At 53.6% G+C, this 26,287-nt stretch overlaps 1 protein-coding gene across 5 annotated transcripts in view; it reads right to left on the bottom strand.

Moving 5' to 3' along the window:
* The window catches only part of ABR (active BCR-related), a 179,723-nt gene that overhangs the window by 20,775 nt on the left and 132,661 nt on the right, over positions 1–26,287 (bottom strand). For 4 of the 5 annotated variants that reach the window (XM_006890999.1, XM_006890998.1, XM_006891000.1 and 1 more), the window contains 2 exons: positions 25,061–25,158; positions 24,602–24,733 (listed from right to left, as the gene is read on the bottom strand). In XM_006890999.1, the coding sequence (XP_006891061.1) occupies positions 24,602–24,733; positions 25,061–25,158 (230 nt within the window). Of the gene's footprint in view, positions 1–8,509; positions 8,672–24,601; positions 24,734–25,060; positions 25,159–26,287 lie in introns of those variants that run through there. The other variant, XM_006891002.1, reaches the window with a different exon arrangement.

Raw genomic sequence — 26,287 nt, 5'->3', positions numbered from 1 at the left:
GAGCTGGAGATCCTGAGGTCTCTCAATGGGCAAAGAGGATTCTCAGAGAGAACCCAGGTGGGCAGTTAGGGGCTGCCTCACCTTCCTGGACTCAGCAGTCTTATCTTTAGGAGAGGAGGCCCCACTGTGGCCTTCAGGTGGGCTGAGAAGACATGGGAATTCAAGCACACACACAAGCACTACCCAGACATGGACATCGCCTTGTACTGGGGACTCTCCTCTGAGACCCCTTCTGAGGAAGTCGGCTGCAGGCCTGAGGTACCACCATCCGATTGGCACTGGCTCTCACCTCCTCCTTCCTTCTCGAGCACCATTCAAGGCTGCCTGCCAGTGCGTGCCATTCAGAAGGCACTCGGTGGTCTAGCCAGTCTCAACACTGGAGTCCCTGTTCTTAGTCCCTAGTAGATGACAGACTCACACGTGGGTCCTTCGGACTACTGGGTCACACTTCGCACACTCCCTCCACGTTGGCAAGCTGTCAGAAAGCTTCCTGGAGAGCGTTTCTGTTGCACCATTTCCAGTGGCCCAGCAGCCATCTGCCCTGGAGAACTCTCAGGCCTCCCACCTCTGTCTCCACAGCCCCTTAGTCCCACCTAAGTATCCCGCTTGAGACACTCCTTCCCTTTGGAACCATCCTGTCTCTTCTCCTTCCCAAGGGATCAGGGTTAGAGGAACCCTGCCCTGGAGCATGGAGGACCACTCCTGACCTCTGTATCCCCCTGGGCCCTGGCTGCAGCCCTGGCCCTCCCTCCATCCCTCCCTCCCTTTAGGTATCTGGGCCCGAGGTCTGGCATGCCACCTGCCCTGCGAATGGGGGTGACTTCCCCTGAAGCCTGGAGCTGGCTTTGGGGCACTGTTTCTTAATAGTAGGGACAATAAATCCTGCAAATGCTGAAGCTGTGACCATAAATACAGGACAGGGACACTAGATAATGATTTCAGAAGGAACTCCATAAAAATGGCCCGTGAACAGGGCACCAAATCAAAGGTGGAGATATCTGCAGTGCTCTGGGTACTCCTGCCAGAGACCAAGTGCCAAGCTGAGGTGCCCAGGCCCAGGGCCGAGGGTCACATCTGATGATGGATCCACTTTCCATGGTTCCCAGGACAATGGCCATGGCGGCCATCCTGGCTGGCTCTCGTCTGCCCTCCCCTCACAAGTGCACCCACATGCTTAGGGTTGGGTCCTCTTGGGAAACCAAAGCCAGCCTGTCATTGGGACAGGCCACAGGGTGAGAGGCCTGGTGGAGCTGGCAACAGTGAGGTGGGAGCTGCCAAGAGCCTGCTCTTCCCTCACGAGGAGGTGGGGGGACTGAGGATTCTACCAACGTGGCTGTGGGGGAGGAGACAGAGGCTGGGCAGGGAGGGAAGGACTACCAGGGCCTCTATCTTCCAGCTCCGCAAGTGAGTTGGCGATAACCAGGGTTCAACCACCTGGCCCTTCCTACCATTAGGCCAAGCAACCTCTGCAGGGGTTGCCTGGCCAGGCCTCTGGGGGTCCCTGGGAACGCCCACCCACATTCACCCAGGCCAGCCACACACAGGCTTGTGTCTCAAGGTACAGAGCAGGCGCCTTCTCCCCCCGCCTCCTGTGAACTCTGGAGTCCCTGAGGCCCACATATGGAAGCAGTTTAGCAGCTCTCAGTGAGGATTTTATTGAAGCCAGGTCCCCTCGTGGCACCCACTGTGGCCTGTCTTCCCCAGCAGTCCACATTCCAGCGGTCAGCCTGCCCTGGATGATGTGCAAACCCTGGCCTGTTCTACAAGGTTCCAAGACCTGGCACAGCTCTGCCAGAGCCCTTGGGCCCTGCCCTTCTCAGAGCTGGTCCACCCAAGCCAGCCCTTCCTAGCCTGAAGACTTCACCCCAGGAGTAGGCATCAAACCAACAACAGAGGCTGGCCCAATCCTAGGTCAGTGCCTTACCAGGGCACCAGGGAAGTACCAGCTGGGGCAGAGGGCAGTGCTTGGGAAACGGCACCAGTCAGGGCCACAACAAAGCAGCCGTCAGCAGTTCTGTCTTCAAAGAGAGGAAATCGAAGTCTGAGGCAAGCTGGGGTTGAGGCAGATGAGACCATTAGGGTTTCTCAACCTGGAGCAGTTTTGCAGATGATACCAGGCCTTCTCCAAACCGAACTCCATCCTCCCGGCACAGGTTAGTATCCTTTCTGGCCATGACACCTGCCATGAGTGGGGCGAGGGGCCCTGGGACTTCCACCACCCGTCCCAGCACCCGCTCTGAGCATCTTGTTTAAGGACATCATCAGACGTAACAGGGGTGTCCACTGCTTCTATGTACACGTTGGCTGGGCCCCTCACATAGCAAGGCCTCTGCTTCCAGAAGCAACCATCCTGGGCACACAGCCCCATCCCAACTGGTCCCAAGATTACTCAGGTGTCGGGACAGCTGAGAAGCAGCCACAGGGCCAGCCTGAGTTCTGGACTTCCCCCGCAGGAGGCATCATAAAGCAGAAATTGTAGAGACTGCGAGCAGTGCCCTGGGCCAGGCTGCCGGGACTGAGTTCCTCCATGAACCCATTCATGAGATCTTGTCAGGGCTACTCGCAGTTTCCTCACATGTAAAATAGAGCAGATCCTGCAGGCTTATCCAAAGCATTGCATCATCGCCTAACTAAGGTCAAGAACGGGGACAGTGCCTGGTGCTCGGATGTGCAATGTCATCACTAAAGCCGAGCTTCCATCCTGAGCGGCTTCCAGTGCGTGAGAGCCAGGCTCCTCGCCGCCTGTGAGACCCCATGAGGCCTGCTCACAGCCCACCCGGTCCAGCATTGGCCCCTACTCCTTTCAACCTGACCTCATCTGCTGCAGATCATGCCATGGTCATTCCTGACACCAGGTCTCTACTTTCCCAGCTTCCATGTCTGCAATGTGCTGTCCTCACAGGTTTCATGGTTTGGTCTTTTTTTGTTATTTAAATCTCAGCTTAGAAAGGCATCTTCAAGGGAGCTCTGGTGGCCTAGGGGCAAGAAGCTGCACTGCAACCCCAGATGTATGCTGTTCAAATCCACCAGAGGCTCTGCTGGAGAAGGAGGGGCAATTTCCTCCTGTACCAGTTGGATCTGATTTGATGGTACACACACAAAATAATAAAATTAAGAAAAATTTTAAAAAGAAAAAGAAAAGCATCTTCAGTAAGGAGCCCCTCTTCTTCCCATCATTCTCTCATCTACTGCCCAATTTCATTTTCTTTATGGCACTTACTGGTTCATGCCAGGGTTCCTTTAGGACAGGGCTCAAGAAGCCCCAGGTTGCTGATCGCCCCTCTTCTATAGAGGGTGGTGAATGGCTGGCTGGGGCCCAGGGGCAGCCTTGTGACCTTTTCCACCCAGACTTGCCCAGCACGTTGAGAGTTTAAGGCTTAGAAGTAGGAATCTTGAGATATGGCCAAGATCATCATATGAACTGGATCGAGGAGATCATCCTGTTTAGCTTGCTTATTGAATTGAGGCCAAAGAACCAGAGGGGTGAAGAAATTTGCCCAAGGTCACACAGTAAGTTAAAATAGTAGGACCTGAGACTAGAAAAATAAGGTCTCCTGATTTCTGTGGGTCTCCTGCCTTCCCTCACTAGGGAGGACCTCGTATTATATGAGTCTGGGGGGGTGTAGGGTGCTCCATGGAGGCCTCCTGGAGCAGGAATGGGAATCTGGGCATCTGATGGGAAGAGGGGTCATGGATGTTAGTACTCTGGCTGGGTCCATCAGAGGTGGTGGCCTGGGGCTGGGCACTGTCCAGGACAGAGAGGGTGCTGGCCTCTGACTTAACAGCCAGTTCCACTCTCTTCTGGTGAAACAGGGCAGGGACACTTTGGGGACACGGGCCTCGAGCCTCTCTGCAGAAGAAACCCAAGGGCTGCACCTCACCTCTCCAGACCCATCCTGGGAGTTAAGGGACAACAGGTTCATGGGACCCAGGACCACAGCCAGCCTTCTCTGGGGGTGTGCAGGGTGGGCATGGGGACTGAGTGCTCCTCCAATGGCTAGGGGTAGGGAACCCTCAGCAAATCGTGCCGCAGTGGAACTTGGTGAGGGCGAGGAGGCCAGGCAGCAGCATCTGGTGGTGAGCTCCCAACCATCTGGGCAGCCTGCAGGCTACTCCGTTTTTCCAGACTTGAGGCCCTTGACCTACACTTGGTTACTTCACCCAATTGGCACCTGCAGAGGTGTCTGGGCTCTTCCTATGTGGGGCCACTGAGCATACCTGCAACACTGGCCCCAGGCAGCTTAGGCTTCCCAGGAACCACCATGCTGTCAGGCTTACCTCTCCAGGTCAGGGACCATCCAAAAGTCATGGTGCTGAACTCAGTCTGAGCCACTCATGGGATTGTGGAGAAGCCAGCAAGGGCTCGGGCCTCTTCTACCTTCCCCAAGTGGCAAGAGCCAGCACCCTGCCAAGTTCAATTAGAGCGGGGGTCCTACCTTGGGGTGAGTGCCTGCCTTGAAATGGCATGCAATCTGTACACATGGATGGCAGTGTCTCTGGTGTAGTGATAGGACCCCAAGACCTTATTACAGTCTCACAATGGAGGACTCCTGATCTGAGGAATCCCACAGGCCACTCAGTTTGTGGCCTGGAAGAACAGCAGAGTGCTAGTGGCCAGGAGAGCACAGAGTGTGGTCCCAGGAGGCTGGCCTCTTCACAGGGAACTTGAGGAATAGGGACTCGAGGTGGGAAGAGGTGTGGCTGGAGGAATGCAGGAAGGGGTCCCCCCACCCCACCTTATCAGAGGTCTGGTTCACAGAAACGCCCAGAGGGAAGCGGCTCCAAAGCTGCTCCTCCCTGTCCTATGGCTGACAGGTCTACACAGTTTGTGAGCGCTAAACATGCATGAGGCAAGTAAGGAGAGGGCAGGGCAGGGGAGGAGGCAGACGGCCAGGGCCAGGACAGATCCCGTGCACAGACTCCAAGGTGCCCAGAGCTGGATTATGAAATAAAGGCATTGAACCCAAGCCGTGTCTAGATCTTGTAGCCCAGAGCCCAGCTCACTGCCTGGCAAGGCCTGTCCCTGGCTCAGTTAACTAAACCGTATGGACGTGGGCCATATCCATTGTCAGGAATCATTTGGTGTTTTATGTGGGCTTTTTTTAAATGACAGAAACTGGGAGGGGTACAGATGCCCTGTGGTGACATTCAAGAAGTTAAAGAGACCTTTCTGCAGGACACATCCTGAACTTGAAGATCCCCCAGACAAGTGGCCCGAAGTAGCACAGGGTGGTGGGGGATGGGGGTGGAGGTGGCCCCGCTTCCTGTCTCCCTAGGATAACACTGCACTTCGAGAAGGAGGATTAAGTGAACTTTGTCTCTGAATGAGCTCCATTATTCAGGGTTTGGAAGGAAACACCTAGGTTCTCCTCAACAGTACCAGCACCTTGAGAGAGGTTGTGTGGAGACTGGAGATCCCTGGACTCGTGTGCACCTCACTCTTCCGGACCTTCCTTATGCCTTCTTCTGTGGCCAACAGCTGGCTTGGCCGGGGCCAGGCCAATCTCTGCCTCTCCCTTTCTCTCATTAATGCTGAGTTGGAATCAACTCATAGCCGACCCTCTAACAGTTTTCCAAGGCTGTAAATTGCCCAGGAGAGGACTGCTCATTCTTCTCCCTTGGAGCCACTGACAGGTTCAAAACCAATGGAGAAGCATCATGGCCTTTCTCTTGGCAGTGCAACTCCACACAGGCAGTTGTTACAGTGTGCTGACAAGTCACAACTGACCCACAGCTCACCCTCCAATGGTCTTCAGAGGCTGTAAAAAGCACAGGAGGAGACGGCCCATCTTCCTCCCATGGAGCAGCTGGGTGAATTCAAACTGCCTGACTTTGGGCTGACAATGCAACTCCTATCCACGAGGCCTCCGGAGCGCTCTCCAGGGATGGTTGTTCTCAGGTGCTGTACAGTCGAGCACGATGACTCTTAGTGATCCCACGAACAACAGATCTAAATTCTGCCCTATCTTGTGCCATCCTCATCACATCAGCTCTGACACACTTGAGCCCGGTGCTGAGGTCACTGTCAATTCACCTCGCTGGAGCCTCTATTTCACCAACAGATAAATGCTTCTGGCCTGGCCTGATTCACAGCCCTACCAGCCTTCTTAGGACTTCGATGAGCAACCCCTGCCTTCAGAGGTGTCAGGGAGTGGGGAAATAAGTCCTCCTTCAGTGGCCCCCTTCACCCTTCTGATGATGTCCTAGGGACCTAGAGGCAGGCAAGATGGGAGGACGAGCAAAGCCCAAGCCTCATCTATTTAAGTGTGATTTGAGGAGGAAAAAGGAAAGTAGAAATGTGAAGTTAAATGCCAAGACAACTGGCAGAACCCACAAATCCAAATGCCACGTGTCTCCTCTGCTGAATGCTTGCACAATAACCCAACTGCCAAGGCCAAGGCCAATGCCAGAGGAGACTTCAGCCTCAGAAGCCTCCAGGAGGACAGGAACAATCCAACCATCGCCCCTCCGAAACTCAAAGGAGAGCCCACAGGTGGTCCCTGGCCATTCTCCACCAGTAAGGATTCAGAAGCTCGGGCGTTAACAGCGGGACTTTTCCATCTGAACAGACTGTTCATCTCCAGCCCTGGCTTCCCAGATGAGTCACCTCTCCCTCTAGTCTTTTCTAAACCTTTAGTTCAGTGGGAACAGGAGGGCCACAGGTGGCTCCAGCATCCAAAGCATCAAATCCTCTAGGCAAAGTTAATGAGGAGTTAATCAGGTAACCCTGCCAGCCAGTGCCCTGGGCCCCTTCCCCCACCCCACCTAAGCCGCTGCCTCATCCCAGCCCCTCTGGGAGCCTGAGCACTGAAAAAATAGGTTAATGTAGTGCAGGAAAGAAAAGTGGGCAGCGGGCCTGGTGGCTCCACAAGCCCACCTGCTCACCTCCTGGCCTGGCCACGGTCACTCTGGGGCCCATGGTGCTGGCCCCTGTGTTCATGACACTGACACACTTTGTCACACATGAGTGGCCCACCACACAGAGCACCCAAGTGCCAGAGCTGCCCCGCAGATGCCCAGCACCATTCTAGCCCACCACCCTGGAGCAGAGGAACACAGATGCATCCTGGGTGCAGCTGAAGAATTCCTGAAGTGGTATCTTGGTTCTGCCAGCCACAGATAGAAAGACAAAGAAAACTTGAAGCCTGGGATGCGAGGATTTAGAAGCTGCCCCTCAACCAGCTGCGCACCTGGCCACACAGGGGCAGGTTAACTGGAAGGGCTCTGTTTGATTGGCACTGGGCCTGGAGCCTGCTGTATGAGTTTTGTGCCAACCTTGAGTTTTAGAAAAGATGTTAAGCTGTGGGCTGGTGTCTGCTGGCCTCAGCAAGGGCTGGAGGGGGTTGGGGGTAACAGAGAGAGGTAGGGAGGGAGGGGCTGGCTCCACACTGCCGGGCACAGACAGCTGCCTCAGCACCAAGGGGCTCTGGCAGCAGCTGGGGCCAGCAGGGAGCTGCGAGCCTGGTTCCTGGGGAGGCTGAAGGTGACACAGCGGCCAGTGCAGGACAGCTCAAATTGCTGCCCTGTCCAGCACTTTCCAGGACTGCTGTCACCTCTGGGAGGTCAAGTATGCCCTGCTGGCAGGGGATAAAACTAAACAAGAAGCCAGGAACATTTCCTCTTGGCAGGTGTCAGGATCCTCCAAGCTGTCCAGGAGCAAGGGCTGGCTCAGAGGGTCCCCTTTCTAGTTCCATGAGGGTTTGCAAATCCCTATCGGCCACGCAGACTAGCCAAGCCAGGCACGCTGCGACATCACAGAGGTGTCCTCTGGTCTGCAGTTATCAAGACTTCCTGCACACACAACCCTGGTCCTGGCTCTCCCTTGGCTGCCCAATGCCAGGGCCCAAAGCCAGCCTGGGGACAGACTGCCCAGCTGTAGGACAGTCTGCCTCTATCTCTGACATTAATCCTGATCCTGATGCAGCCTGGGCTGAGCAGCCTGCTGGGTCAGGGAGCCCCTGACATGCAGAGTATTGCCTGGTGCCACTGGCCCTGCACCAACCTCATCTGGGTGGTCCCTGAAGAGGCATCTGGCAGCCCCTAGATTCAGATCCAGTGACCCAATTACCTTCTCCTAACTCTCCCCCTCTCCCTATGGGGAGGAATGAGTCCCACAAGCCCACACAAAGAAACCTCAGGGGAGATGGTGTGGGAGTGCCTCTATGGGGGTCCCAGGGTGGCGTTTAGCAGAGGGATGGCTGGCAGTGCCTGCTGGACACAGGAAGGCGACCCAGAGGCCCCTTCCCAAAGTCCTTCTTAGTCCTGCCTGCACAGACCCACAGAGGATTCCTCCTAAATAAGGAAGGGCCCGGGAAGGAGGGGGGGATTGCAAGCAGCACTAACCATCATATCAAGGCCTTTGAGGGCTGACTCACACACATACCCCAGTCTCAGGCCCCATCTCAAGACTCAAAGGTCAGGCTGGGCTGTTCTCATGTTTAAAGGGGGGAGTGCAGCCCCCAGCCTCAACCTCCAGGCCACCCCCTCTTGCTTGGTCCCCAGTCGGCACCTTTTGGCGGAGCAGCTTACTGCGCACCCGGCCCCAGAGCCGGGCGCCTGTGTTGGGTGGCCGCTTGCTCCCGGGCTCCTCCAGCTGGTCCAGGCAGCAGCGCTCCAGGGGTTCGCACACTGCCATCAGGCTGCACTCCGGCTGAGGCAGGACATCGGTCATGCCGGCGGTGGCGGTGGGGCCCAGCCCCAACAGTGGCCCGGCCTCCGGGGCCAGCTCTGGGCACACAGGAGAAGTGCTGGTGGTGCTGCCCAAGCGCTCCTCCGCAGTGAGATGAGAGGGGAGTCCGCCCCAGCTGTTACCCGAGCCAGGCGGAGGAGCGCATGGTGTGCGCTCCCTTCCTCCTCCCCCTGCGTCCCGCCCTCCCCGGAGACTTGCGGCCCCAAAGCGCCCAGACCAAAGTAGCAGTGGGGTGCTGGCCCCCAGGCACCTCGCCCGGGCCTTGGGAGCCCCTGCCTATGGTTCCCAGGCTGGCAGGATGCACGGAGCTGAGCGCAAGTGCACACAGTGAGCCACGGACCGCCTGAGGCCGCTGTGCGGGAGCGCCCCCGCCCCCACCCCCACCCCCACTGAAGGAAATGACTCAAAGGAGGCGATGGATGGAGCCTGCCCCCTCCAAAAATCCCAACCTCCTGCCTTTAACTCTTGGCAAGCTGGGGCACCAGCTCACTCTTCGCCCCTCCCTCCAGGGACTAAAGTTTGACAAGTAGCTCAACACAATTCCAGGCCCCTCCCCTCTAGATGGCAGTGTTAACCCCTTCACCACTGCACTGCTCTGAGTGCCACTTTAACTTCTCAGGGTCTGAGAGGTGCGGTATCAAGAGGGGAACTGGAGGGCATCTAAGGGGACCTTGACAGGGCCAGGGCTCAGTAGTGAATGCTGGATTTTGGCCATCAACAGCTGCTTTCTCCTCCTGCCCTGGAGTTCTGCTTCCAGAGCTTCACAAGCCCACTGGGCTGACCCTACCACCACCAAGTGCTGCACCATCGTGCCTCCTTGGTGACAAGACCAGACACGTGTGGATGGGTCCTCACCAAGCCCCTCCTATAGGAAATGTAAAGAATAATGAAGCTCTTTGGTGCACCAGCCTCCACCCTCAACACTTTGGCAGCCCCTGCAGGACTCAGGCAGCTGTGGGCCTTCTCCAGGGACCTGGGCAACAGCCAAGAATAAGGGTCACAGGTGAACTGAAAATGTGCTCCCCTCATGGGCCTTTTTAGCTACAGACCTTCATCAAAAAAGCACAAAGCCAGCACTGAAGGGGCAGAGGGTGCCTGTGAGCTAAGGGGCAGCCAGTCAGCTTCTGTGCTGTGCACTGTGACACACAGGCAAGTGAGAACCTGTTCTTGATCCTCAAGTTTGCGATTCTAACTGAACAATGAGAAAGAAATAACTTCTTGAGGTGATAATACTGTTTGGGGAAGAGAGAAATGCCTGAACCCCAAATGGTCAGAACACACAAAGCCGACTAGTATCCAGATAGAAATAGGCTATTTCTACACTGTGGTAGGAACAGGTACACAGGTAGGGAGGAAGCCTGTATTTTTATAGCATTGACAGTAAGCCGGATCCCACATGAAACTTAAAGTCACTGCTGCCAATTCAGTTCTAACTCATAACCAACCTTCCCTTGCGCTTCTGAAGCTGTGTGTATCTTAACGGGACAAGATCAATCCATCTTTTTAGTGAAGAGTAACTGGTGGACTGGAAGCACCAAAGATGTAGCTTTTAGTGAGCAGCAGGGTCTGTAACACCTCACTGCAACACAACTTTGGTGAAGTTAGTTTACTGTCCTGTTCTATAGTTGTTAGAAGTAGGTGGAGGGAAGGAGAATCATTGCCTGAGGTCAAGAAGCTGGCGAGTGGGAAGTCTCCCCCACAGCCCCTGCACATTTCTAACTACTGTGTCTCTCTGAGGGCCTGGATGGGACTTTGAGTTTTAGGAAGAAGAGCTAGCTCAGGACCTGGGTTGATCTCTAGGGCAGGAGAGTCAGAGACCAAAGACTGTTGGCATCGAACAATGAGATCTCAAAGCTTTCTATCAGACAAAAAGGCAATTACCCTGGAGAGACAGCCAAGGCCTGGTCATCCTAATTACTGTTGTCAGCTGCCATCAGGTTGACTCCAGGCAACCCTACCCATGATAGAAGGAAACACTGCTTGGCTCTACGCCAGCACACTGCTCACTGACGCACCAGATCACCAATCTAGATGGTCTCCATTGGCTGTTATCTGAGACTCCATCATCAGCTTTTTCTTCTTAATCCATTTTAGATTGGAAGCTCCACTGACATTTGTTTGGCATAACAACACACAAGCCTCTGCTGATAGATGAGTGAGAGAAGTGCATGAGATGCACTGTCTGGGACCTGAACCTAAGTCTCCTGCATGACAGGTGAGAACTCTATCCTGAATCACTGCCCTTGATTGAGAGTTTACCATGCAATGGTTACCATGCTAAAGTTCTACATGAGTTAACTCACTGCCTCCTCCCACAACCTTAGGAAATAGGAACTAGCATCCACATTTTATACTTGAGGAAGTTAAGAACTCTGAGAAGTTGAACAACTTGCTGGGGTCAGCAGCTCTGAAACGGTTTGTGGGAACATGAACTGAAAGCTGACTCTCTCCTAAGCCAATAGCTCTCCTGACTCGGCTATCTCTGTGTGGTGGGATCTGGTCCGTCCTCCCATATTCTGACCCCTTAGTGGAGGTAGGGCCTTGGGACCATAGCTGAGATCTAGCTCGATCCGGCTCTGGCTGGGACCCACATTCCCTTCTACGTAGTGCACGTGGGCCTGTGTTGCTAAGGCCACGCAGAGCCTCTTTGTGGTCTTAGAAGAAACTGCTGAAAAGCTCTGCAACTCAATTAAGGCTGAGCCATTACAGCTTTCCCAGCACCATGGGGAGAGGAGAGAATGACAGGCACACAGACGCACATGTACCCCTTGTCCAGCTGAGGCCTGAGCCACCCTTCCTGACCCGTCCTCACCTGTCCTTCCCAGGACAGCTGAGTGCCATCTCCAAAGACAGCCTTCCTCCAGCTTTATGAGGAACCAGAATGCTCCCACAGTGCTGCACACCCCACTTCCTCCAGGGGGCTTCACTCATTCCTCCAGTCTTCATTTCTTCATCTATGCATTTCATCCTAGAGGCACTGACAGAGCGCCTGTGCCATGCTACCAACACTGGGATGGATGCTGTGGAATCACAGAGATGAACCCAAAAAATCTACGCCTAACAAAGCTGACAGCCCAAGACAGGAGACAAGACGTGGACTCAAACACCTCTTAGCAGAGGCGGAAGGTTGCCGGATCCATTCAACACGCATCAACTGCGCACCTACGACATACCACTCAGAGATGAGCAAAGGATCATCTTTGTTCTCAAGAAGCCCACAGTCTCATGTCATAAGAATGGCACTGAAAAAGCACCAAGGAAGTTTGGAGGAAGGAGAGAAATTTCTAGCTAGAGGAAATCAGGAAAGACCGGCAGAGCAGGAGGGGTTGGAACAGGGCCTGTGGAGTCAAGGCGAAAGGCCAACCTCTCCAGCTGGACCCCATCTTTACACTGCACCCTTTCAGCAAGCGGGTACTTGGCTGGTTGTATAACTGGCTAGTAGGTGTCATTGTAATTGCTTCCACGTTCACTCAATGCAGACACATGGCCGGCACTTGGCACCAGCTGACTGACTCCAGAACCAGTCGCATGCTGGCCTTCTGAGGCTCTCTTCCAATAAGGTGGGTCACAGTCGCAGATGCAGTGATGGGGGAAATCTGTGCAAGGTGCCTCTCTCCCCCACCTGGTATGCAGAAGAGGGGGCAGATCCTGTTCCCAGAGCCCTGTACTTGTCTGTCTTAGGAACCCAGGCTCAACATTTGTCTGGATAAAGCAAGTTCTGATTGGAGGAACGATGGCCAACTGGTCTCCATGGTGACATAAGCGCCTTAGCAGATGGGAGCAGAGTTGGGAGGCTCTTCCCTTGAGATGCTCATCTTTCCCTTCCTCCCTGTGGATGAGGGGGCTCTCTTCAGGGACAGCACAGATTTGCCTTCTCTTCCCTAAGCCTGACTCATTCCTTCCGGAATCAGTGGTCTAGTTTCTGGTGGGGGAGGCCTTGTGCAAGACAAGTTCCTCAAAAGCAGCAGTGTGAATCCTAGTCCCTCTGGCCCGCGGCAGACCCATCCTCATCTCCGCAGGCTGGGCCAAGTCCAGGCTCCACGGCCACCCAGGAAGTTCCCTCTCCACATCCCCTGATCTCACCACCCCTCTGTCCAGCCATACCTAGGAGGTACTCAGGACAGACAAGGGCCCCCGGCCCCCTCTCTGCATAAACAGCCTGGACAGCAGAGCCCACACAAACAGATGTCACTGCCTGAGGAATGAAAAACATTCCAAGTGGCCTGTCCCATCCTCCCGCTTCAACTCCTCTGGCTCTCTGCCAGGAGGGCTGAGAGGGGCCAACCCGGAGAGATGCCCTTGGGAGGGAGACCTGTCCCCCATTCAGCATGGCTGTGAATGAGGTAAAATTGGGTTAAAGTAAGCAGCGGCAGCATCACTGAGGAATAAAGGTCAAGAGGGAATCATATGCAGCCGGAGACACGTGGGCGGGAAAGGCAGAGATGGCCACCAGCGCTGCCTTGGTGACTTGGTGGGGGTGGGGACGGCTTCCAGGCAAATTCTCCAGCCTGTGAACCTGAGGGGTGGGGGGAGATGTGAAGGGAGATGAAGAAGACGAGGAGGAAGCAGAGGAGGAGAAGATCTTTCTCAGGACCCTAGGATGCTGCTCCCACTTTGTTGGAATGACCTCCTTTACTCCAATGGAAAAACTTTTCTTTTGCCCTAGCCCAAACCCAGACTAGTACCCCAAAGTCTATCCCTGCCCTTTAGTTCAAATGCCTCTGAGGCAGGAAAGAGGGTTATGAGCACTCAGACAGACCAAGGCTATAAGCACCCCAGCTACGACCACCTAGAAGTAAGGGTGAGATTCCCCACAGGTCACCCAAGACTCCCAGTCCTAGAGCTGGATGCATGAGAGGCGCCTGGGAGGTGAGGAACAGGATGGGCTGGGCTGGACCTGCCAAGCAGAACAGTCTGGGGAGGGGCCTGCTGGGTGGGGCTGGTGGCAGAACCAGAGGCTGTGAGGACGGGCACTGCTCACGTGGAGGGTCAGAGGGTGATGCGTCACAGGCTACACTGTGAGGAAATGGGGTCAGGAGATGGAGGCACTACTCAAGTTAATGGCAATAGAGTCCTTGTGTTCCTTCAGACATTTCGTATTGGAAGGAAAGAGGCGTGGCTTCTTGTTCATAATGGGAGAAACCGAGACCCACTGTTTTTCTGTCCATTCATCAATAACTTCCTGAGTATCTGCTAAGTTTAAAGTCTACACGAGGCCCAGAAAGGGCAGACTTTGCGCAACAATCACCAGCGACCTGAGCATCATAGGTGAGCACAGGAACGGGACTTTCATTCATTCAACATTGAACTGGATCCCCAAGAGGTGCCAGACAGAGAGTTGCTGGAAGAGCTCAGTCTCTAACACAGCACTGGGTCACTAACCAGTCAGCATCTAGACTCACAAGGAGCCCAGGCCTGAACCCCCAGAGCTCCCCAAGGGGCTGGTCTCTGTCTTCAGAACTACTGTGTTTGGGTTGGTAAATTCTCTCAGGTCCCAAACCTTAATTCTTTGCACATAAAGTGGCTACTCATGGCTACAGACAGATATCCAGGGTGAGGGGTTCTCAGGGTAGACTCCAGGTTTAAGGACGTACATGGTACTAGGAAAGGGGACAGCCAGAGTGAAAAGCAAGTTACTCTGCAGCTTAGACCAAGCCTGCCTGGTCACTGACTTTCTCCCTACCCTTCCTCTTCCTCTCTCCTGACCATAGACCTGGCTGCCTCCTAGGATGTACAAACAAGCATTACTCTGTACATCACTTCACTGGCCTCTCAGCCTGGAGGCCCTGAGAGGGTGCTTGGAGGTATGAGGTGGACGGAAGAGGCTGAAAGAGCCCAAGAGATTGTCCACTATGGAAAAACATTCTGACAGCATGTCCCTGGCAGTCCTGAGGAATTTGCACGGCACATTTGGTCATGGAACAAACGGTGGAAAATCCACTTGAGCCTTTGAGAACATCTTGCTTGTTTAAAACAAACCTACCCAGGGGCAGAGCACCCACCACCCACCCATCTGTTCCTTCTTGTCCCCAGGTCAAGAAGGTTGTGGCCAGGGACCATGGTCCAGATCCCCCAAGCTGAAGATCCCTCAGCACAGGCAGTGGGGACAGCTCTCATGGGGTGTGTGCTCCTGACACCCCAGTCTCCCAGGCCACATGCAGAAGCAGAACAGCTCTGTGCAGGAGGCTCTGAAGCCCCAAAGTAGGTCAGGGTCTGCGGGTACTTCACGCTTTTTTTATCCTTCTCTGTTAAGTAACTCCCTTCCACCAAAGCCTGAGCTTGAAAGACGGCCAGCGTTAGGTGAGCTGGCAGCCTGGATGAGGGTCTTGCCTGGTGACTGTGAGCCCCCAGCTCACTATCTCTGAACTAAGTTTCCACAATGGTCAGATTAGAAAGCGTGGGCCGGACAAAGAATCTCCATCCATTAATATTTTTGAAACTGAGGACCCCTTTTATTTGTTCAACTGAAATCTTTGATCCAAGTTTTCCCATCCAATAGAAAAAGCAGAAGTGGAGTTGCTCTTACAAGATACCTAACACTTACTTCAACCAGTCAGCCAGGCAGGTGTTTCTGGGTCAACCTGGCCCCAAAGTCACTCTGGAGTGAGCCCTGAAGCCAGGGCAGCTTAGTTCTTGCCTTCAAAGGCTGAAGTGGCCCTCCTGTCCCCTGACCATGGGACACAGTCCAGTTAGTCCTTTACCCAGAGTCATCTAAGTGCCACAGCAGAGGCTGGGGCCGGCTGTAGAACCCACTCAGAGACCCCCTGGAGGTATTCACACCAAGCCGCAGCCCCGCTTCAGGGAGTTCCCTGCTAACGTTTCTACTTTCCTCCACCTTTTCTCAAAGGTTCCAAAAATAAATCAAAGTGGGACCAAGCCAGGGACCAGTGTGCTGGATTCCTAGGATGAGCTGGCCGCCCCCACCTGCAGGGAGGTGAGTCCCTTATCGACAGAGCTACAGACTCATCCCATGAGCTCATCTGCTGCCCACACAGGCTGCTGAGGATGCGCTCAGAGGTCACCTGAGGCCGCCCTGCTGGTGAGGGGCAGAACTGGGATCAAACTCACAGCTTCTGCATCGAGATCTGGGAACTCCCAACCCAGAGCCTCACCAGGAGAGAGCACCTTTCTGCTAACTTATTGAGAGGCTGGGTGCTGTCAGGGTCTAAATGGTTCCGTTCCCAAAGCTGCCTGTCTTCATCAGGCCTTGTTTGCTGTCCAACCCTCGGAGGCCAGCCTGGGGGAGTGGGCACCATGCCTGTCTGCCAAGGTGGCTTTCCTCATTGAGGGAGGGGGACTCAAGTCCCATCTGCTTCCTATTGAATGCTTCCTGTCTCCAGGATCCTGCAGGCTGGGTCCAGGCACCCCCAAATCAGGAACACCTGGGAGGTGGAGGAGGCTAAGCAGGGGTGGGAGAAAGAGAAAAGCCTTTGGACAGTGGGGTGTCGATCCCAGGATCCTGCCCTGTTGAGGAGCGTATCACAGCTTGCTTGGCGAGGGTAACAGAGGTGCCCAGACCTGCCTTGAAGAGGGGCAGCAGGTGGGGTGCTGGAAACCAAACAGGGCTGAAAACAGCTGGGTGGGGCGGGGTTGGCGAAGGACAATGGCCCCAGTCACCAGGGCTGCTGGGGGCAGCATGAGGCTGGAGGAGGACCAGCCCTGGTACACCATGTCCCCCGCCCAGGGGGCCCTGGGCCTGGCACAGGTGCTGACAGTGCCACAGGGAGAAGCCCACGTGGGCACAGGAACAGGAAACAAGAAAGCCAGAGGCAAATGCTTCCCTCAGGCGACTATCTAGTCCAGGCTGCAGACAAAGGAAGGGACCCATCTTTCCGAGGAGAGGCTGGAAAGCAGATCCAGTGGGCTCCACCAGTGTTCAGAGCAAAAGCTGCGGAGGGTTGTGAGGTGTGCAACACGAGGGACTGTGGCAGGGCAACGACACAGCTCTCCAGCTGGCCCTGCCCGCTGGGGTTCCCCAGGTCCTTGCAGCATGCATACTCCCTCTGTCAGAGGATTCTCCTGGCCCATAGAGGGGGACCAAGTACTCTGCCGTAGGGACCAGCGTGGACCCTGATATGTTCAACCCCTGGGCAGAGGCAAGTGGGGACGAGATGGATGAAGTGGGGTTGGGAGCCTCCTGCCCCACGCTCACTCCAAGTCCCCTCCTGCTCTGCAGAGTAATTGAAACCAGAAGGGGCTACCAGGCTGACAAAGGCCCCTTGTTCCCAGATCCTCCTTCAGCTGCACTCTGAGCCTGGGTGGGGCTGCATCAGGCCCGAGAGCTGCTCCCAGGGCGATTGCCAGACAAAGCTGCTTGGCCCTGGGGTCAGGGCCATCTCTTCTCTAAGCCTCAGGCAAGGAAACCTCGGCAAGGACCACAAGAGGTCAGTGCGTCAAAGCTAGGTCTAACTCCATCAACTTAAGAAAACAAATGTTACCAATAGTCACAGGGGCCACTCTCAGATGACCACCTGGGGAAGGGGCTGCCTGCCAGGTTACACTCAGAATCCCTGCAGGAAAGTGGAAGGACTCGGTCCCTGGACCTGCTCATCTGTGACACAGGCTGGAAATTGCCATTGGCCAAGTACTGAATGCGTGTCAGGCCCTGTGCTGATGGCTCTATGCCTTCAAGCCTTTATTAGGGGTGGGGGGAACTGAGGCTCAGAGAGGTACAGTAAATCACTCTGTTCTTACAACTCGTGAATGAGTGTGAGAAGAGACTCCAAACCCAGATCTGTAAGGCCTCAAAGTCCCTCAACATTGGCCAACATTCTCTTCTCCTTTCTCTACCACATGATGAGTTCCTGTTCATTCTTGCTGTGCACAGTACAGAGCCCGCCACTTAGAAGGTGCTTAAAAACAGACCAGGGGACAAAGACATTAGGAAGAGCATGGAGGAACACATCTCTGTTCTGAATGGCTCTCTCATTACTTCCTTCCAGATCCACAAGAAGTCAGATGAAGGAGAGTAGGGAAAATATGCCCATTTCATAGATGAGGAAACTGAGGTCCAGAAGGTGAAGAGACCAAGACCTATCCACACTACTGATCAAGAGGTGGACCAACAAGACCGCTCAAAAAAGAAAGGCCAAGGAGATAGGATGCTTGAATGGAGGAGAGCAGGCCAGGGAGCGGCTTACCTGCTTTCCTCAAGCACTAGAGGCTAATAGTGACTGGTTATGCTCTAAGGTCGTGGGCCCCACTCTCTCATCACAGTTGTCGAGAGAGATGAGCATTGTTGTTGTTGGTATGTGTCACTGAGTCGCCTGTGACTCACACCAACCCTATGTACAACAGCTCTGAAGCCTTCCCTGTCCTGAGCCAGTCTTACTCAGATACACCTACCCCCACTGCCCTTAGTTACTGCATCAATTAATCTCATTCAGGGTCTTCCTCTCCTGTGCTGTCTCTCCACTGTTCCAAGCTCCACGTACTGGTCCCTCCTGGCCACATGACCAAAGTATGTCACACAGAGCTTCAAAATCCTAGCCTCCAAGAAGAAACTTGGTTTCACCCTCTCCAAGACAGACTTGTTTTCTTGGTGGTCCACGACATCAATTCTTCTTCCGTCATCCTTAGTCATTGTCCAGCTCTCTGATGAACAGCAAGTAACTGCAAAGACCATGGGCTGGATCAGGTGCACCTTAGTCTCTAGACTGACATCATTGCTTCTCAGTACTCTGGAGAGGTCCCTGACAGCAGATTTCCCCAGTGCAATTTGTCTTTTGATTTCCTGACTGATGGTGCCAAGAGTGTTGATTGGGGAGCCAAGCAAGCTGTAATTATAGTTAACAACCTCAATCTCCTCTCAATCTATCATGGGGCTGCCAAATGGTCCAGTGGTGAGCACGAAAAGGAGAAAACCCCTCCTGGATTGTGGGAGGAGGAGGTAGGGAATTCTCCACCCCTGATACCAGTTCTGCTTTCATCTGAAAGAAAAGGGTCTAAATCTTGTTAGATTTGTCAGCCTGGACTGTGAACATTTCCTGTCCTGAAGGCAGGGGGCTGTCCCTCATGATGCCTCCCAAGTATCGTTTACAACATTCTCGACACTCTACAAGCTTCTAAGGGGGCCAGGTCCAGAGGTCAAAGAATTACCAACCCCCAACTCCCATGCAAGGGACATAAGCTCCAAGCTTTGGAAAGGGAGAGGATGAAGGGGAGAGGTCTCATCAGCCCTGAACTTTCCAGTGGAGCAAGGGAGAATGTCTGGGTCAGGTGAAGCTTTTTTTCTTGATCTAGAACCCTGACTCTTCCTACTCATGGGTCTCAGGTCATTCCTGGAAGGTTCAAGGAGAGGTCAGCCTGCCTTCCACCTAGGAAATCAGAACTAGGGGGAACATTCACCCCCTGACTCATAGCTGAGCTGGGAAATGGGGACTTGGGGGTGGGGGAGAGAAAGGAGGGTGCAGAGGGCTCCTTGATTTTTAGCCTAGGGTCAGTGGAGGCCGAAGCAGTGGGGCCCTCCGGAGCAGCCAACAAGAAGGGCTGGACCCTGGGAACATGCTGATCAGCCAGGGGCTTGGTCCCAGCTGGGGACTGTACATCTGGAGCCTGGAGCCGCGGGGCTGGAAATAGACTGGGACAAACAAACGGAGTCCCCCGGGACCAGCAGCCAAGGCCGACTAGATGAGGAGCCCTCCTAGAGGAACTGTTATCTGGGTCGGGGGACAGCAAGGATGGGGTGGGCCTGGACCAAGAACCCGGGGAATATTTCCTGAGGGCAAGGGAAGAAAGGGAAGATCCTCAAGCCTGAAGGAGGAGAAATGGACCAAGCTGGAGACCTCCTGCTTCATTTGCACCGACAAAGAACAAGACTCCTGAAAGTCACAGATGGACATTCATGGGCTTCCAAGCCCTGGCTCCACCTCTGGAGACTTCCATTCTTTGGTTTGCCTAGCAGCTGACCAGTTGGGCTTGGGACAGTTTTGAGTCCTGTTCAACCACTGAAGAGTCGTGTGACCATGGTTACATTGCTTACCCTTTCTGCTCCTACTTTCCTTCTTTCCACAAGGACAGGACCGACTGAGATGCCCTCTCAGATGGGGATCATGGTGATGGCACAAGATAGGGCAAATGTTCCATCTGTTGCTCACAGGATCACTATGGGGTGCAGAATCCGAACAGTGGGATTCTATCTGGAGTTCTGGGTGTTGCAAATGGTTACACACTGAGCTGTTAAGCAAAAGGTTAGTGGTTTGGATCTACCTGGAGGAGCCTAGAAATCGGTTTCGGAAAGGTCAGAGCCATCCAACTTTATGATGCATAGTTCAAATCTCTACATATGGTTCTCAATGAAATTTAAAATAAAAATTCCTTCTGGTCTAAAACATATCCTTTCTTTTTAATTCCTTCTGGCCTAAAACCAATGACCTCTTCTTTTATTCAACCTTCCTCCTACTTGTGTTGTTCCCAATCCCCCCCGCCTGGCCTCTCTGTTCTGGGTAAGCCTTACTCCTTCATTTCCTGGGACACTCCTCAAACATTCCTGCCTCCATACTCTTGGCCATGCTGCCACCGGGAGGCAGCCCCACTCCTCCCTGCTGAGCTGGAGCCTGCCCACCTTTCTAGAATAACACAGCCTTAAAACAGCAATTAGTGTGCTGGCCATCACGTTTACATAAAGTGTATGAAGCATGCTTAATAAGATGTCCAAAAAAGGCAATTAAAAAAGACTGCATACAGCCATAGGGGAAAAATGGGACTTATGGTAATAAATAACAAATAAATATGCAATATTGCACATTATGATTAAAACAATATTAAAAGTTTGGATCCCTAAAGAAGGGAAAAGGCACAAATGAAATGGCTATTCCAGAGATGTGTGAGTGGGGATAGTTTTGTGAGTATTTTTCAAGCTGCTTTACTATTATGGCTTTTTTTTTTCCTTTCTAATATAAACAGCGCTTTGGAATGCCAAACACCCCGTCCTCTCAAAGCCCTGTTGCTCCCCCTTCTCCAAAGCGTCACCGACTCCAGCCCACGATGATCTCTTTGCTACTTTGATTCCTGCACCCCAAGTTCCTGCCTCATTCCTTACAGAAAAGCAGAAGGTAGTGGAGCCTCTAGAGAGGGGAGGGCATGGGCCTGAGTTCAAATCCCAACATTCCTGCTCCCTGGCTGCATGATGATCCTTCAGTGACTCAGTTTATTCACCTGTAACATGATAATAGCATTCCTACCCTAAGGTCCCGAGATAACAGAAGCATTTAGCAGAAGACTGCATTCCTATCTGCTCTCTAGTGGCGTGGAGTTGTTGTGAGCTGTCATTAGTTTGTTCTGACCCAGGGCAGCTCAAGAGACTGAAATGCTGCCCGGTCCTGCGTCATCTTCACAACGTGGAAGCCCTCTGCTGTGGCCACTATATATTGTAGCATCTTTCATCACTAGATAGAGGGAACTCTGGTGGCTTAGTGGTGAGGAGTAACACTGCTAAGCAAAGGTACGTGGTTTGAATCCATCAGCTGCTTTGTGGAAGAAAGATGGGCAGCCTTCTCCTATACAGTGTACTGCTTCTGAAAACCTGCTGGAGGATCTGTTATGAGTCAGTTCTGACTTGTCAGTTCATAACAATAACAATCATTATGTTGTGCTGTTGCTGTTGTGTACCATCAAGTCAGAAGTGACCCATAGCTGGGTTTTCAGAGGCAGTTAATTGCATGGGAGGAGACTGTCCATCCTTCTCCCACGGAGCAGCTGGTGGCCTCGAACAACATGCCTTCGAGTTTGCAGCACAGCTTCTTGGCACTAGGCCACTGGAGCTCCCTATAATCATTACACTGGATGATATTTTACTGTAATGGTCTCTCCTGACTTTCTTGACCATAGGGTTTTCACTGGCTAATTTTCACAAGGAGGTCACCAGGTCGTTCCTTCTAGTCTATTTTAGTCAGTAAGAACCACTGAAATTGATCCTGCTATTTGAAATACAGTGGTATTGCTTTCAGCATCATAGCACTCATGTCACCAAAGTACAGTCAAATGGACCTGTGGCTTTGCATGTCAATACACTAGGCAAAATATATTTCCAATTTGATAGTTTGTTTGAGGCCAAGACTCTGTATCTCTCGGACTGTCCAGCCCCATGTTGGGTCCCTCTCCCCATGGATTCTTGCACACATGCTAATTTCTGCTTCCTTCTGGTGTACCAGGCTGTTATCTCCTGGAAGTAACAGGCCTCCAAACACAGGAGGCCAGAAGCCCAGCTTATGCTTAAAGTGGAACACTAGGGCAGAACATCACCCAGCTCCTACCTCGGGTCACTTGTCATGCCCAGGCCCTTTGCCCAGAGCAGGAGACACCTAAAAAAAGGTGTGGGACCTGGGGACACAGGATAGAAGAGAGAGAACAGCCCCGCCTTTACACTGTCATGAGGGACACAGTGCCTCAGTGTCCTCATCTGTAGAATGGGGAGGTGCTCGCATCATTTTTCTCACAGAGCTGCTGGCATGAGGTAATGTCTGGGAATGAACTTCCAAATGTTCAAGTGCCAGGCACACATGTTGATGGCTGGTGCTGCCTTTTGTCTGACACTAAACGCTGTCGTCCCACACCCACCCTGCTCCACCCCTCAGTGCAGAACCACAGAAGATTCACCACAGGAGCAAATGCCCAGAGCTTAGGAAACAGCCCCCACCCCTGGAGGTTCTCTGGAGGGGCAGCAGAGGGATGGGCTTACTGAGGAGAACAGGCTTCCTCCTCCTGCCTCTCCTTTAGCCCCAGAGCATGCCCAAGGCCTGGAGCTCCCCACAACACCATGTTAAGCTTTCCCTGGGTGCCTACAGAGGGAGGTAGGACCAAGTGCAGGACTTGTTGTAAACTCCCTTCCAAGTACACGTGGCAGGAACGGAGGTGGGAAAAAGCTGTGAGAACTGACCATTTAGTGGTTTGGTGGGACCTGGACACATGGGGACTGCTCAGTATGGGCCCTCGCCCCAAGTTAGTCATCCTTGGGGATTCCAAAGGTGGGTACAGGGTGAGTGAGACTTCACCTGTCACCCATGGCTTTGGATGGGACACCCTGATGGAAAGACCCTCCAAAGGAAGGTTGGGAGACAGTACTGTGGCTGAAGACAAGGGGTGAGGGGCTAAGCCTTTGGGAACTCATGTCTGGGAGAACCTCAAAGCCCCCAGAGGCCTCCGATTTGATCGAATCTGCCCACTCACAGGCCCAGGTCCACTGGCAGCGGGAAGGTTTGTGTTTCTTTTAATACCCACTCCTAGGCCTTCATCACTGCACGAAGCTTAACACAGAAACATTTTTCTTACCAGACTGTTTTCTGCTCTGCCAAACATAACCCTTCCCCCACTGCCCCATCTGGTCCAGTCTCTAAGACAGGGTGGCTTATGTTCCCTGGGTTCCTGGGCCGGCCAGACTGAGAAGCAGCGAAGGGACAGGGCAGAAGTCCAGGTGGGGAGACACAGCTCCCAAGCGGTCAGATCCATGGTGACCACTCAGCTGGCTGCCTCCACACCCTGTTTAACACCTTCTACTCTGCAGCCACCAAGTGGTACAGGGAGTGTGACAACCAGCGAGCTCTTGGTTGGGAGTCTCCTGGGACTGGGTGGGTCCCCTTCCTTTGGCCTCCCACTCTATCCCCAGATGTGGAGACGGGGCTCCCATCCCTGCAAACAGCAGCTTCCAGGGAGTGAAATTTTGAGAGCTCTTTCTCATCAGCCCTCATTTCCTAAATAATGAAGGACGGCTTGTGGTTACCTAGCAACGCTGTCTCCCTGGTGACAGTGCTGAGGAGCAAGGTACAGGTCCCACAGTGTTAGGAAGGGGTGTGCTCAGAAATGGGGGGTTATGAGGCAGATGGCCAGACCCCACAGCAGGGTCACCCCTTCTATTCAAATGTGGCAGCCTGAGACAGGTGCGGGGAGCAGGAGGCCCATGTGGAACCTTGAGGGGTAATAACATCAAAGACACCTGTGATAAGCCAGAACCAAATTGCACCCCACCAAGTCATCAAAGAACACTCACTTCCTGTAAAAGACGCGGCTGTAGCCACACCCAGATGTGCGGTGTGACTGCTGACAAGTCAGAGCTCCTAATGCCTGTGGCTCAAGCCTGCCGTGACCCGGGTTCGCTCTCCCTGATCTCCTGGTAACAGAACCCACTCCCAAGCCAGGTCACCATGGCACAACCGCGAGGCCACCCTGGCTGCCAGACAGGAGGAGTGTAGATGGCTCCGTGCCCAGTGCCCGTGTGCCCTTGGCCAGTAAATGAATAGCAATCATCTCCAAAGCTGGAAGCACAATCTAGAAACAAGGGCTGCATTGAACATCTTTTCCTCCACATGTATTCTGCACAGGTCGTGCAGCTGAGGCATAGATGCTCTCATCTGAGACTGTCCAGAGAAGCCCTTCCATCAGCCCAATGAACTCCCGACACTGATGAGTTAAGATCCAGCGCAACAAGACAGAGAGCAGCCCCCCAGGGTCCCAGCTGGAGTCTAACCCACTGCATATGAATGGCAGATGCTCTGGCCTGCCCCTCATTCCTCACCCCATGCTGAGGGCAGACATTGCTAAACAAATACAGCACTTCTGTCTCCTACGTATGGATACAGCCTCAGAATCCTTCTCAATATAGTGTCCAAAAAAAGTCACCAATCAACCATCAGGGGAAATCAAAGGTCGCTGTCACCCCTCTCGTCCATCCTGCAGGACAGTGGAGGGATCATCTAGCCAGGCACAGAAGCCAGGGACCAAGCACACATGAGCATCTGCCATCTCAGCAGAGAACCTTGGGGAACTTTTCTCAAACCAGTTTCCACTAAAGTCAAGGTGCCAAATATCATTTTCCAAGAAGACGAGGGATTCTAAGGAAGGACAATTTCTCAAGTGGCACCCTCTCTGGTCAGCAATCTGAGCCTCAGCTTGGTGGCCTGGCTGCACCTGGACACTCACCTGGATCTGCCCTTTGCCCATGATCTTGTCCACAATCTCGTTGTTGTCCTTGTTGACTTTGGTCTTGTCGTAGCATTTCTCATAGCACAGGATCCTCAGGGACTGAGAGCCCTCCAGCTCGATCTCAAACTCCTGCAGAAAGATGAAGACAAAGAGCCCTGAACCTCGGAAGCCGGGAGCCCTGGCTTCCTGGAAGCTATGGGCCTCAGTGCTGCAGGGAGGGGCCAAGAAGGGGCTGCGTCCACAAGACATGGAGGAGCTTCTGCATTTTCTGGAGTTCCCTGAGGTCTCTAATCACAGACAAAATGCACTTTGGGAACCTGAGCTGTCTCTAATCAACATGAACACTGTTCTCAGAATCCAGATGAGTAAAGAGTAAAGAAATGGGGTTAGGGGCACGGCATGAGCATAGTGAAAGGGTGGGGGGCATGGTCAACACCAAGCAGGCCCTGCACTCACCTCATCCCACTTGGGCTCTGTCGTGTCCCGGAACACCCTGGTTTTAGCTTTGCTGACAAAATAGCCGAAGGAGTCCACCTCCAGAGTGCAGTACAGGTCTGCAAAAGGAAGGGTAGGCAGAGGCACACCAAGTGAGGCCCGGAGGCTCAGGAAAGTGGTGGGGCCAAGGCAGCTGGACTTCTCGTATCCTCGTGGGACGGCATCACAGCGTTTCCTCTCCCGGCAGCCCCTTCCTCCCTTCCTCCTCTCAGCCCCACTGTCCTCACTCACTGTTCTCTGGCCTCAGCAGCCTGCTCCCACCTCAGCACAGTTGTGACTGCTGTCCCTCATCTCCAGCCTCCGCTTAGCTGTCTCTTCTCACCAAGATTGCACTGCGAGGCCTTCACTGACTGCAAAGGAGCCTCCTCTCGCCCTGTGATCCTGGGGCTCTCAACAGGATGCTATTGGCAAGTGCGGTGAGCATCTCTGAAGGGTATGCAGTAGCTCTGGCCTCCTGGCTGAGTAACCTCCAATCACTGTGATAACTAGATGCACCCTCATTCGAACGCTCCGCTCTGGGTTTGTTTTCTCATAACAAGTAACTTTAACTGGAATTCTCTCTATATTGTCTTTTCCCTTCATGACATGAACAGCAGTAGCCCTGCAGCCCCACCCACCTCAGGTGCTGCCACAGTTTTCTAGAGTGCAGGTGGGGGGAGGTCACTCTGTGGCACTGCAGACATCTCTCTTTAGCGCATGTGGTGAGGGGGTAGAGGTCAGAGGACTGAAAGAAGGCTCAGGCCACACACTCCAGTCAGGCCCAGGAGTGATGCAACTCCCACCCCATCAGAGTGGCTCTGTGCTGCTTTCCATCAAGAGAGAACGGAGCTCACCCCTCAGGAGTATCTAGCTGGGTGCAACTGGGTATTAACCCCCCAGAGGAACAGGCAAACGATGCCCCAGGCCCTACGCTCCCACCTCTGCCAGGAAGGACAAGGGTCTGTGAAGCTGGGAGATGGTGGAATGAAGTACAGCCATTCCTTAGTAATCTTGGTGTGAGTGAACATCCCAGGACAGAGAGGGCTCTGGAGTCAGTCTACATTCAAATCTAGTTCTGCTGCTCACTAGCCAGAGAACCTCATGCAAATCACCAGACTTCCCTGCCTGAGGTCCCATCTATAGAGCCCAAGGCCAACTGCACAGATAATGAGTTTTCTAGATAAGAGGATGGTTAAAGATGTTCAGCCT

This window comes from Elephantulus edwardii, unplaced genomic scaffold, assembly GCF_000299155.1.
Source record: "Elephantulus edwardii isolate Elephantulus edwardi_28Jun2011 unplaced genomic scaffold, EleEdw1.0 scaffold00094, whole genome shotgun sequence".
NCBI classification, from domain to species: Eukaryota; Metazoa; Chordata; class Mammalia; order Macroscelidea; family Macroscelididae; genus Elephantulus; species Elephantulus edwardii.
Note: the sequence above shows the minus strand (reverse complement) of the source record. Positions and strands in the feature narration are given on the sequence as shown.